At 35.3% G+C, this 14,300-nt stretch overlaps 1 protein-coding gene across 4 annotated transcripts in view; it reads left to right on the top strand.

The window, feature by feature from the left end:
• The window catches only part of Olfm3 (olfactomedin 3), a 219,963-nt gene that overhangs the window by 192,796 nt on the left and 12,867 nt on the right, over positions 1 to 14,300 (top strand). For all 4 annotated transcript variants that reach the window (XM_031375244.1, XM_031375246.1, XM_031375245.1 and 1 more), the window contains exon 4: positions 4,210 to 4,429. In XM_031375244.1, coding sequence (XP_031231104.1) covers positions 4,210 to 4,429 — 220 coding nt within the window. The remainder of the gene's footprint in view (positions 1 to 4,209; positions 4,430 to 14,300) is intronic.

Consider the following 14,300-nt stretch of genomic DNA (forward strand, 5'->3'; position numbering starts at 1 on the left):
AAAAAGAATTGCCTTGTCATAAAAAGTTTTCAACAACCTTTCTCTGAGTTTTCAACAACTTTAAGGTTGTCCATAGATACTATCTTATGTCCCTCTATTAATTAGACTATGATGTTCAATCCCAGAGTGAATGGAGTGGCTTGAGTTCAAGCTTGTGGTCAAGGGTTTGAGCATACTGGAAAAAAATATAGGGAGTTGGTCAGAGACAAACAGGATATCTAAAAGGTACATTATAATGAGATAGAAATCATCATGGTTTAGAATTTTCTCAGTGGCCTCTTGAACATCAGAGCAGAGGTAAAATGACAGACTTCAATACATGTCAAGTTTCAAAAGAAGAAACAGAACAGAAAATTGAGGATATTGACAAGAGAAAAAGTGGGAGTGATGAGTCAAGGAATCTGAGCTGAAGAAAGACTTAAACAAAACAGAAGTCTTTGCAAAAGAGAAAGAATGGGATAGAGGAAGAAGACACAATAATTCACCAACCTCACCAACTCTCCAGTCCCTATTACTTTAATTACTTGAAAATTATGGGAAATAAAAGTGTGAGCTGAATAAACAAAAATAAAAAATAAAAAAGGAGAATGATAAACAGGGAGAAGCATAAAGTTCTGGACAGGCATCCATATCAACCAGAATTCACTGATACCATACATACACTCTGTGAGACAAGGTCACGCCCTTCCTAGAAAAATGAAGCACAGACTCTTCCCATGAAAAGCAACTCTGAGGGAAATGGACTGAGCTCAAAGAAAGCAGCAGCAGTGTTTAAGAGAACAAAGACAGATTCACTTGTCCACTGACCATCCGCTGAGGAATTAGGTGATTTGACAGTGTTCAGGAAAACCATGTTGGATGTGGTATTCTCTTCTAAAATATGAAATTTCAGAGAGAGGATCTAGAAATTGAAAAGAGTTTCAATACTCAGAATTAGGATAGAGTTGGTAAAGCAACAGTGTGAACCTGAAGCTGTGTAGCTATCAAAGGAGAAGGTTGTGAATACTAAGTGGAGGAGAGAAGCACTCCCTGAAAGGACCATAAAGGACAGCAGGAACTCATACTACACATCAGGAGACAAAGTAGTGAAGGCTTGGTAGAATCTAGGGACCCATGTAACTTCCCTGCTTCAGCAGGACTGGGGATACATCTGTAGGAAAAAAAGAAAGAAAGCTGAGAGAAGCCAAAAACATATTTGCCCTAGTGTGTATATGATTTTCCCTAGTGAAAGCTGTGGTGTCAATTAGAAAATTGAATTTTCAGAAAGTACCACATGATTATGATTTTGACTTTTTCATAGTTCATATGATGATTTCAAAGATATGTTGGAAATGTCAAAATCTAAATATTTGTTATCAAAATAATAACCATTATTTCTGGACATACATATTCACATCAGAGTTCTGAGCACTTTTATATATTAATTGGTTCAATCATGACACCTATCCAACAAAGCATGCTCTATTTTCCTGTTTTTATCCCCATCAGATAAGCTAATGCCCGATGAGTACATTTTCTAGTACCTGATTGAAGATTCAGACTGACAACATCTAGCTCCAAACCTGTAGGTCTGAACTGTTAAACTAGGTCTTTGAATTAAAATTAAAGTAACAGGGACTGAAGAGATGGTGAAGTTGGTAAACTATTGTTAGTCCAAGCATAAGGACTTGATTTCTGATCCCCAGCATGCATGAAATGGTGACAGGATTTGGGGGAAGGCACACTGTTTCCTCTGCATTTGGGCAATAAAAGCAAATAACCCCTAAAGCTTGTTAAGTAGATAATTGTAGCCTAATAGGTGAGCTCCTGGAAACCCTGAGAGACCCTATCTCGGGGGGATAATCTGTAAGTACAGGATGATTGAAGAAGGCACCTGAAATCAACCTCTGGCCTCTACAGTGGTGAGTACACACACACACACACACACACATACACACACACACACAAAGCCATGCATAGTCACACACATGCATATGTACACTTATGCCACACACATTCACACACATGGACACACACATACATAAAGATACAAACATGTACATATAAATATGCACACCAACACACGTGCCAAAATTTCTATACTTGTGAGCTCATTCCTCTACACCCAAATCAGGTGTCCTAAGCAAGCTTATGAAACTCATTCCCCCCCCTCCAGTGAATCACATTTCCTTGTAGATGCCGAGATAACATATGCTAGAAGTAGAACATTCTAAAACCAATTTTAAGTGGAAAATTACTTTATAAAATAAAAACTCTCTGCTGCTACAAAACTTTCATCTCATGACAGTCAACTTTTCCTTCTGTGATCTTTCAGGTGGAAAGCTGAGTTAGCCATCATACTGAGCTCAACTGTTGTTGGCAAGTACTCTGGTTACTGTCAGAGCTATATAGTTGAAAGTAAAATTCCAGAAGGTATCAGTAAGGCCAGATTTATGGAATTAAATGTTTCATTTTATATATATAAATAATATATATACTAGGGTCTTTCAATAAGTGTCCATAGCTTCAAAATTGATTATCGAAAGACTAATAAGGTTTGTAAAAGTAAAAATACTTCTTAATTCATGAAAGAAAAGAAACTTCCAAAGCTCTGACACCAGATTGTTCCTTTGAATACACACACAGTAAAATGTAAAGTGTTTTATTGTAGCAGTTGTTATAATTTTCAGCAAATGGTATGAGCAGAGCTCTTACCATTAAAATTCTAATGAAACAATCATCTTTCCCTTTAGGGGTACCACAATATGCTTAAACTAATAAGTTTATTTCAAGATGAGCCTAAAATGAGCAAGCTCTGCAGTACTACCTTTTGACTGCAAAAGTTATTAATCTTTTTCAGTACTGAGATTGTTTTAATCATCTCATTCAACTTGTGCATACAGAGAAATTCAAAGATTTCCAGGTTTGAAGAGGGTGTAGAAGTCTCCCCACCAGAAACACAAGCCCATTAATCAGGGCAGCAACAGGAGCTTCTGCTACTCGAATGTATTTATAGTAATAACATTTTCTAAGTGTAATTTAAAAATGCAATTTTCAGCTCCTTAAATAATTATACGGTATGGCTTCTGACAGAGCCTATGGGTTATTCTCAAAGGATCATACTTGGAACTCTTTCAACAGATTATATCATCTGCAATAAATTCACAATTAACTCAAGCTCTTGTAATACTTTTGTTGTTCATATCTACCAAGTTAAAGAGAAAGAAGTATGCATGACAAGTGCAGAAGTTGCAGGAAAAATTGCAGGTTCTGACCCAGGCTTGTGATGATGAAAAATGGGGAACACTGACAACATGCATTGCTTGGTCCCTTGACAAACATCAGTGTTTTAATGTTGAACAGCTCTGTGCAAGAGTGGCCCAACTGTTATATAAGTTATGCACCTTATTCCATTAAGGAGTTAGTCCACTCTACAGTGGGTAAGTAACTCTGTCTTCTGTAATGACATCTTAATTATCTATAGCAGAAGAGAAATGGACACAGAACCTAGTTGATGATCCAACATGGAAATAGCAGCACTCATCTCGTCAACTTTTGTGAAGCTTTGTATGATTTATCACACAGTTGAATTTACCTTCCGGATGAAGTTGTCCTAAGATGACTATTCCAGAGGACAGGGAACACCTGAGCACAAATGAAAGACAAAAAACAAACACCAACAACTGGCCCTAGAAACAAGGAATCAAGGAAAAAGTTGATCTAGAATTGAAAAATTTCCTTTATGTAATTCTATGGTAGAGGTATTCAGTTGTGGGATAATCCATTTTCCCTTGTGAATAAGATGTTTGATCTCTTTCCAATATTGCTATTCAATACATCCTTGGAAAATGGGATCATGTCTCTGTTTCCAAATGAGATGATGCATTATCCAGGTTATAAAACACTAGCAGAAAGTAAGATAATCCAAAATACCACAATTGCTATGATAGGAAATTATTTTCTAAGTATAGTAAAGATCAATTTATTTTTATAGCAATGCATGTAATCTCTCAAAGAAAGGTTGCTCTGTTGACAAGTTGAGATAGGAAAATTTATTCCCAAGAATCACATGGCCACTTATATTATCAAACCCTACCTGATGTCAACCAAACTATCAATGAAGAACTTAGAAGCTGTTTTAATAAGTTTCTTTTCATGTCGTAATTCAAAGAACATAGCTGCCTTTTCTGTTTTAAATGACTCTTGGAAACATTCTATTGCTTCCCCCAGGAGTTGAAAGAGAAAATGGATGAGCTACTGCCCCTAATCCCAGTGTTGGAGCAGTACAAAACTGACGCAAAGCTCATCACACAATTCAAGGAGGAAATTCGGAACCTGTCTTCAGTCCTCACTGGAATTCAGGAGGAAATTGGTGCCTATGACTATGAAGAACTGCATCAACGGGTCCTCAGCTTAGAAACCAGGCTTCGTGACTGCATGAAAAAATTAAGTGAGTTGAGTTCGTTCATTGGCTTAACTCATGAGACTGTTTACTTAGCACAGAAAGAAGTTAGAGTTAAGGACCTAGTTATAGACTCAGGCCTGAATTACAGGGCCAAGTGTGCCTTAGTCACTTGAGCATGGCTTAGAACTCTTGTTTATGTTTCTGCCATGCCAAGGCTCTGTGGCCTCAGATACCAGTGCGCTGGATATAGGCACGTGTGTTAGTTACAGAATTGGGTGAAGGTTGCCTTTTTCTAAATATGATCCAGCCAGACTTGTTTGGCTGGGGGAGAAAAAACTTTCTTCCATTTTTGTTGTTGTTGTTATGGTTTGGTTTTGGTTTGAGTGGCTTTTCTGTTTGTTTGTTTGGTTGGTTTAGTTGTTTAATTGTTTTTGTTTGTTTGTTTGTTTAGTAAATAAAATGGCCAGGACTCAAACTCAAAGACAATGTTCTCAAAAATAAATAAAATCTTTTCTGGAATAATTAAAAAGTTAGAGGCATACTATACTTGAAATTGACTACCTGCAGCAAACCAGGCTTTAGTGGATAAGTACAAAAAGTTTTAAATAAAACATGAATGGTTACTAAAAACATTTTGGACACCATTTAAAATGTAACTCGGATGATTAAAAATAAGCCAAATACGAAAAGTTGCTTTAAGTGAGTTACCACAACCATCAAGTTGCAGAACCAATTAAGTGAGGAATTCCCACATCAGAGATTCCACTATCATCATCTGAATTTTCCCATAGGGATCACAGAGGATTAATTAAAAGGAAGGAAAGTGAATAAAAAGGTTTCATGAATGCATAGCAATCTTCAGCTCTTTTTTAACTGAAAAATATTTGTTTTCATGCTCTATATTCTGATCCCAATTTTCTCTCTCCCAACTCCTCCTAATCGTTTTTAGCTCCCTGTATCAAATCCAGGGTGTTGTGCTTGTTGAATTCAGTACTCTACCTCATGTACTTCAGCAATCATATCTAGCTCACTATCATATCAAAATAAACATATCAAACAATAACATCATTATTCATATTTCTTATTTAATAAGGTCTTTGCTGTTTGCTTTAGCTGAGATTTACCTGTAAACACCGAATATGAAGCAGTACCTTAGTATCTATGAGGAGCTGGTTCCAGAGCCCTCACAAATCCCTCACAAATACCCAAGTTTACAATTGTGAAATCCTTTTACATAGAATAGTAATTATGCATTCCTTATGCATTCCTTTCCAATGCTTTCTATAGTTTCTAGATTCTTTATAAACCCAATGCTATCTGGATTTAATATAAATATGGCTTAGGTAAAAATGTCAAGAAAATTAGTCTGTACATGCTTTGTATCGGTGAAATTGTTTTCCAAATACTTTTAATTCCTGCTTGTTTAAGTTGAAGATGGAAATAAGGAGCAGGCTGTAGTTCTCTACTCCTTCACGGACTCTTTCCAATGTCAGCAGTCATTGTCTTTGTCACTTAGCATAGAGACCAATGTTACAGAAAAAAATAATAATCTGACATTTTGTCTGAAAAAAAGATCTGATTCTGTCCTTCCTATCACTTAAGTCAATCACTTCTCTAAACAGAGAAATGATAAACAGAAAAATCTAAACAATACAAGGAAGGTAAGTTTAGATGATAGATGATTGATAATATATAGAAGACAGATATGATAGATAGATAGATAGATAGATAGATATAGAGAAATAAAGATATAGATAGATGGTAGAAGCATATGTATGAGTAGATAATAGCTAGTGGATAAATAGATATCATATATATATATATATATATATATATATATATATATATATATATGGACAGAGAGAGAAACAGAACATGTGGAAGATAATTCTTCTAAGTATCATTTGCTATTTAATGACTATATTTTAATGTTGCACAAGAATAATTTATTGCCAATGTGTTTCATGATGTGTACTTATTGAAAATAATACATGAGAAGTTAGTTTGAAGTTAAATGTCACAGAGTCCATCACATAAGTCTGAAGACTGAAAATTAAACCAGGCTCCCCACATTCAAGCGCCTCTCGACCAGTAAAACAAGGCCCACAGGGAATTACAAGTCCTACAGACTACTAAGGCACTATTCAGTTCATTTTTTACTTGGTTTTATTTGATTGGATTTTTTTAATTAGTCTTGCTATGTAGCCCAGTCTGGTTTGAAGTTTCCATGCAGTTCAGGCTGGTCATAAGTTTGCAATGATCTTCCTGCCTCATTATAAGTGCTGAGACTATAAGTATACACACACACACACACACACACACACACACAAAACAAAAACAAAATAAACAAACAAAACCATCAAACCATAGGATCTTAGAAGGGAAGAAAAACAATAATGAATTAACAATGGATCCATTAACACAAAGGATAGAAGGGGAATATCATGAGTTCAACATGCTGATGAATCTAAAATCAGCTTACTCTAATGTTCAGACACAGAGAGGGGGAGAGGAAACCATCAATGTAGGATAACAAGCAAGAAGATGCACTTCATCAATAGCGTCTTCCCTCTTCACAAAGGCCACTGAACACACAGCTGATTAGCAGAGGGTAGAAATGAACTAGTCATTCAGAATAAAATTGCAACAGTTGTGAATACATTTCCCTCCATTTTCCACCCCCAAGAGGAGTTAATTTGAAGTTAAATGTCACGGAGTCTATCACATAAGGCTGAAGATTGAAAATTAAACTAGCCTCCCGCGTTCAAGGGGCCTCCCGACCAGTAAACAAGGCCCACGGGGAATTACAAGTCCTACAGACTACTAAGGCATTATTCAGTTTATTTTTTACTAAAGAATTAAAGGTTTGGAGAGAGTAGAAATTAGACAAATGCTTCCACAGCGATACACTCTGGTAGCCTGGGTGAAGTACAATGATGCTTTTTCCAAAGTATTTCACTCTTTTCTCCGAGGGACTGAAGAGAATAAAGTCCCCCGCGCTTAATTAAATCGTATCAGATTTCTCAACACACAGAATATAATTATATTCATGTGAGAATCTGCCCGAGAAAACGTGGTTAAAACTTTTACACACCCCCTGAGATCATCAACAGATATTTAATGGAGCTTATAACCAGGCTTCTCAGCTTGCCAGGCCTCCACCCGACCCCATTCCCTGTGAGGTATTTATTTTAGGGCAATGATTTGGTGCCCTCTAGTGAAAGAAGGGAGGCATCCTTTTGCTAAAGGAGCCATTTAAGGTCAAGATGTTGAGAGCCTCTTACTATGCTATACATGGAGAATTCGTTTCTTACAATGGAAAACAAGTTTTCTAAGTGCCAGGAGCTATGTTTATATACTCAGTAGATAATTTTTGACTCCATGATATGTGCTAAGGCTTTATACAAATCTATCTCTCTGTGGTAAACAAGCTCATCACCACATAAGTAGATGGTTGCGGCAAGACAGGGTACTTACCGCTTTGACAAGTTGTATGCCAGCTGTTTTATACATTTGTTTCAATCCCTGAAAGAACTCCAGGTTAGGTGTCAGTATTGGTGATTTAATTAAAACATGGACAAGTTCATAAACTTCTGTAGACTATAAGGTTTGTAACAAGCCCAAGTCTGTCTTAATTGAAAATCAGATATCATTGCCTCACATGACATCTTTTATTATAGTGGTGTATCCAGTCTTGGATATGCACACAACATATCTCAAACACATTGAGGAAACCCAGTTTCGTCAAAGGCTTGAAGAGAGGATTTTATTATTAAAATAACTTATTTTCAACCCATATAACAATATGGTGTGTGTATGTGTGTGATGTGTGTGTCTACTACAACACAGAGAACATTTGAGGAAAGGCAGATTTTAAAAGCACTACACTGGTTCTCACCTGTTTTTATATTGCATTGTTATTGACTTCTTTTCTTTCCACAGTTGCAGTTTCTGTATTTCACTGTAAAATACCTAATAGTTTGTTCTCTGTAAGATTTAAAGGAAAAAATACCAAAAATCCCAGAGCCTGTACAAATTAAAGAAAAGTTCAACTCAGTCTCACTGCAGTAGAAAAGTTAGATTTTAATCAGAGATCTAATGTAGAAAAAAATTGAGAATATGTCTCCAGATTAAGTTGAAATAAAGCCTAATAAGTCATTTGAAATCATTTGCCAGAATCTGCCATACACACCCAAAAATATCCCCACTCCATGCACTTGAGATTGATTCTTCTAGAACTTTTGAACTGAGATAATTTTAGTCAAGGTTTTTAGTAATCAATACATTTTACTATAAATCGATTATCATTAATCTTTCATATATTTATATGCTCTTACCTTGTGACTATATTCAAATCACACGACCTATATTCCCAGAAGAAACTACAAATTTCTCCATTATCAGGGATTTCGTTACACTACTGTCCATTCAGTTTTGGGCTTAAATAGATTTTACTTTAAGATATATTTCTAACTGAATTTCTATTTGAAAGATAAATGGACGAGTTGTAGTACTTCCTTAAATAACTAAGAAGGTAAAAGTGTGTTTTCTGAGAAAAGGTGAGTTATTATACACACATTTACTTGTTCTTATCCCCAGCAGAAGCTCATGGTAGCTACCCCAATCCCAAGCAGCATAAAAAGCAAGTCTAGACATAAAGATAAAATTTAAATGACATAAGAAAACTTTACAGGGCTCCCAAAGTATGGCTGAAATAAACTTCCTATAAGAATTTTAACAGAGGTCTCAGCAGTTAAGAGCATTGACTGCTCTTCCAGAGGTCCTGAGTTAAAATTCCAGCAACCACATGGTGGCTCACAACCATCAGTAATGAGATCTGACGCCCTCTTCTGGGGTGTCTGAGGATAGCTACAGTGTCCTTACATATAATAAATAAATAAATCTTTAAAAAAATACAGTTTAAAAATAGAATTTTAACAGGCTGTAAAATTAAATCATGTGTATTTCTTACTGTACTAGTTCTCCATAGCCTTTAAGAAGAAAGAAATAATTTTCTGTCCAAAGAAAGAGTCCCTGCTCTATCTAAGTTATATATATGTGGGCTTGGTCTAAGGATCCAAAGCTAGAAGCTCTTAGTACTATAGTACTTGGTACTATAGTAAAGCACACTCATATGCTAAAGAAATAAAAAAAGAGAGCATATGTATGTTATGTGTCAGTGATCCAAACAACTTCCTCAGGCTGCATCTTAAATCTAACCTTTTCTTCAACTAATGATAGGTAATAACTGACAATAGAAAATGAATGCATAAAATTCATAAGAGAAATAAAATGGCCAAGTTTTAAAAAATTAATCTGTATATTTTCTGCATATAGAACATTATCCATGCTGACATTTCCATAGGTCTCACAATAGACAGACAAGAGTGTCAGGGGAAATCATTGAAGCAAGACTCCACCTCCTTCTGTCACCATGCACCTTTATGAGAACATTTGTCTTCCAGGCATTTTGGGGAAATTATCTTTCCTGACTAGCTTCCCTTGTCCTCTAGAAAGTGAGAGTAAAGACAATGATTCATTTGAACAAAAGCTAGCTTGGGAAAGTTATGAAGCAAAAATCAGTTATTGTTTTCTTTCTTTCTTTTTTTCAATGTCTCCATTCCTTTAGACTTTGAAGGTGCCTATATTTTATTGACACCAAAGCCCATAAAATTATAACTGGGAAAGCAGCCAGTTTCATAAATTCCTGCAGATTTAATTCTACTGACTTTATTTGACAAGATAAATTTCAGCCTCAGAAATCAATGACCAATTTAAAAGGAAGTTTCTCTTGGGAAGTAATCAACACTGAGAGATCTTCCAGTGTTGTTTGCTTCCTGGGGATGCCCACCTGACAGTAACAGTATAGTGGTGACTGTCATATGGCCACAGTGGGGACTTGTTATCTATCTATCTATCTATCTATCTATCTATCTATCTATCTATCTATCTACTCTTTATCTTCTATCTATTGACTATCTATCTACTATCGATCTATTATCTATCTATCTAATCTATCTAGCTACTATCTATCTATCTTCTATCTATCTATCTATCTATTGGTTGGATAGGCCATGACCACAGATACCACTTTGTCCTCATTAGCATATAAAAGCTTCTTGACCCCGAATCAATTCAATGTCCACTTAGCAGAAAAAAAACATGTCAGACTTTAGACAGCACTCTCTAGAAAGTAAGGACATTATCTGCATTATACAATGAATCTAGAATGTAACCTATATGGGAAACCAGACTTGATACTGGCTACCTTAGCATACCTAAGTGCACAGGAAGAATTTTTGTTTTTCTGTGTCATTTTAATTAATACACATACACATTAAAGGATAAATGGAGGCATGTTACTTACAGATACTAAGTAAACACAATTACTATCTTCTTGTGGATTTTGTTTATTTCATTTTGATCTTTAACAGCTTTCATTGTTGCCTCTCTACTACATGGCTCCTAGGAAATGGCAGCAGAGACATAATTTCAATGAGCCCATGTTTCCCTTGTCTCCCATCCCTCCTCATTTTTCTTAAAAAAGACATGCCTATTGCTGCCATTTGGTTTATCATGTTTCTCAAACCAACTCTCATTCAAATTATGATTTTTCACTTTCTACATGTGTCAAGATCATGAATGACTTCTTTGCACTAACTACCATAGCTAGTTTTTTGAAAGTGTCTTGTTAGCCATCAAGATGGGATGCTTCACAGGTCAGTCTTATAAGGAACTATTTTACTTGGATCAGTGAGGCCTTGTTAAAGTAACAGATTCTTCCTTCTGGGATAGTTTAGACCAAGAGTGAACCCAAATTTAAAGTTTTTATTTCTTTCCATTTGTCTTCCATCTGTTCCTAACAAGGGTCTTTGTACTATATAGCACAGAAAGTATGGTATGAGAAAATAATGAGAAATCCTCTGTTTTAATTTATTTTTAACAGAGTTTATAGGAAAATATTACTGAACCAGAAAAGCTCTCAAAACTGCAAGTAGGTGTTACCATGCCATATCCACATATTGCTTTCAATAAGTTTAGTTGATATTTCTTTTCTATGTTACCCTGTACTTCCTGGCTCTCTCTCTCTCTCTCTCTCTCTCTCTCTCTCTCTCTCTCTCTCTCTCTCTCTCTCTCTCTCTCTCTCTCTCCCCCGCCCCGGGCCAGGGGCATGGGTATATAATATATAAACCCATATATACCCATAATATATATACATATATATATATATATATATAGTTTTAAAGATATCAAGCTATGTTATTAACTCAGTTGCAAGATTATGGCAAAGCTCAAAGTAAGAAGTATTTTCAGAAAGCTACTCCCAAAGCTAAGAGTCCATAATACTACACAGAATACATATTTTTGGTAGCTTCTTCCAGAGAATCTCTGCTGAGTCTCTTAGATGCTCATTTGTAGAGTTCTGTTGATGCTGTCTTTCTTGTTGTATGCTACTCATGAAGCTAATGTATCCTCAGACCTTTACTACCATGGCAGTATGTACAAATGTCCAAAGTTCTTCTCACAGGGGCATCTGTACAGACTTTCTCACCAAATACTATGTCAAATCATGAACAGTTTAAAACCACCTTCACTCAGGTCTTGACATATTTTTCTTCTTTTTCCTCTCTGTCTCTGTATCTGAGTAAATGACACTAAACTCTTCCCAAATGAGCAAGGCATAATTTTGCATATTACACTAGAACATTCTTAAGTTATCTGAACTTTCTATCTTTACATCTAAACCAAATTTGGTTTCTATCAACTTTACCCTTAATAGCAGACACACAAGTATACCAAGTTTCCTCTGTTTTTATCACTGCTTTATATAACACCCCCCCATAATGCGACAACTCAAAGAGAATGTTCCTCCCTACTCTACACTCCCTCTACAGTTTATTGTCCATAAAGTAGATGAATTTTCTTTTAAAATTGTAGCTCACAGATCTCTTGATTCTCTAATGTTCCATTTTAAAACTCTTTTGTGATTTTAGATTGTCTACAAAAACTTATAAACATTCACATTGGTTTTACAACTTTAATAATATGGACTATTCTTTGATCAATTTAAATCCCTATCAGGAACACATGCAATAGTTAATATGTCTAAAGTATCTGTCTGTATACTGAATGCTATTCTAGATATTTAGAATGTGTTCCCTATTTAATCTTTTTAGCTGCATTATGAAAGTTATTTAAATACCTCTATTATCCAATAGACAATAGGAGGTTAAGAAATCATTCTATGTCTATAAAGAAGGATATAATCCTGATCTAAATTCAGGTGGTTCTCTTAACCTACAATCACTTACACACTATTTTAAAATACTGCCTTTTCCAAGTTGACCTTCTAATATGCTAATTAAGCTGAAACTGTAAGTAAATATCCCTTCAACTCACAAGCCAATGGATGATTCCTTGTCAATTACATTATAAACTGCATGTCAAGCTGGAAGTCTAGAAGTTAGAAGTCTTCCCAACCTTGGTGCATTTTAAAGTTTTGAACACATGCACTTACTTCAGATTAAGAGCCTTAAAAACATGAAAATTCAGCTATGCTTTACTTCAAGTGTGCCTTATAGATTAATACTACAAAATTAGTTTACTGGAAGAAACGTATCTCCAGATGACAAATGGTGATGGACTGAGGTCAAACAAGGGAGGACAGAGTCAAGCATTTCACACTGTGAGTCATGGAAAGATGAGAAACAGTGAGTGGATGCTGAACATGCAGGTATATGATAAAGACACAATAAGCCAGAGAGGAACCAGAAGGCAAAGGGTAAGTTATATGAGTGTGCATGGATTCTCCTTGGTTAAAGAACTGATTTGAAATATCTGTTTGAAGCCTTGTTCATAAATTCTCATTTACACATATTGAAAGTGATTCAAATATAACCAAAATGTCTAAGAAAACTTACAGTAATAAAAAATTCAAAATTAATTTGTTTTTCTTATGTAACAGCAAATGATTTTTTCTCAAACAGACATTTATTAAACTGATAAGAGCAGATTCTATACTTGTGCTTAGCTAAAGACCAAGAAATGATCAAACAGACAAAATAATTCCAAAATAAAGACATGTGCAGTAGTACACAGTTAGAACTCATGAAAAAATATGATTATATAAAAAAAAACATGTGCAGGAACACATTGTGATAACTCATTAGAAGTATAATTCTTTTCAGCTTATCTTCTTTATGATTTTCAAATTTTAAAATATAATTGTGTCATTTCTCCTTTTCCCTTTTCTCCTTCCAAACCCTCTCATCTCCCATTCCTCCTACCTCTCTGATGTTACTCCTCTTTACTTCCCCTCAAATTCATAGTTTCTTTTTCTTTGGTTATATATATGTATATATGTGTGTATTCATGTATTCATAATTACATAAATACAACCAGCTAAATCTATTTAGTATTGCTTGTTGTAGGTGATTTCAGGACAAACCATGTGATATTGCATATCTAATTAAGACATTTATACTTGAGAAGACTAATTATGCCTCTCTAAAAAGCCATTAGTTGTCTGTAGTCATTTGTTGGAGCTCACACGATTTCTCCTTCCATGTCTATTGGTGCTTTCGCTGTTCAGGTCTTGCTTAGGCAGCCATGTTGATGATGTTCACATGGATGCAGCTTTCTTATTCTTCCTAGGAAACACAATCTCACAGCAGTCTTCCTGGTCCTCTTGCTCTTATAGTTGCCCCAAGACTCCCCATGCCTTTCTCATGATGTTCCCTGAGCACTAGGTGCAGGGATTTTGTTATAAATGTTTTCACTGGGAGTGGGCATCCCACAACCAGTGGTTCTCTATATTTTAATCAGTTTTGGTTTTCTTTTTTCTTTTTTCACTGAAAATGAATTTTATTTGTACTCTTTACAAATGTATACTTTTGTAAATTATATGAAGAGTTCA

This window comes from Mastomys coucha, unplaced genomic scaffold (assembly GCF_008632895.1).
Source record: "Mastomys coucha isolate ucsf_1 unplaced genomic scaffold, UCSF_Mcou_1 pScaffold16, whole genome shotgun sequence".
Taxonomy (NCBI): domain Eukaryota; kingdom Metazoa; phylum Chordata; class Mammalia; order Rodentia; family Muridae; genus Mastomys; species Mastomys coucha.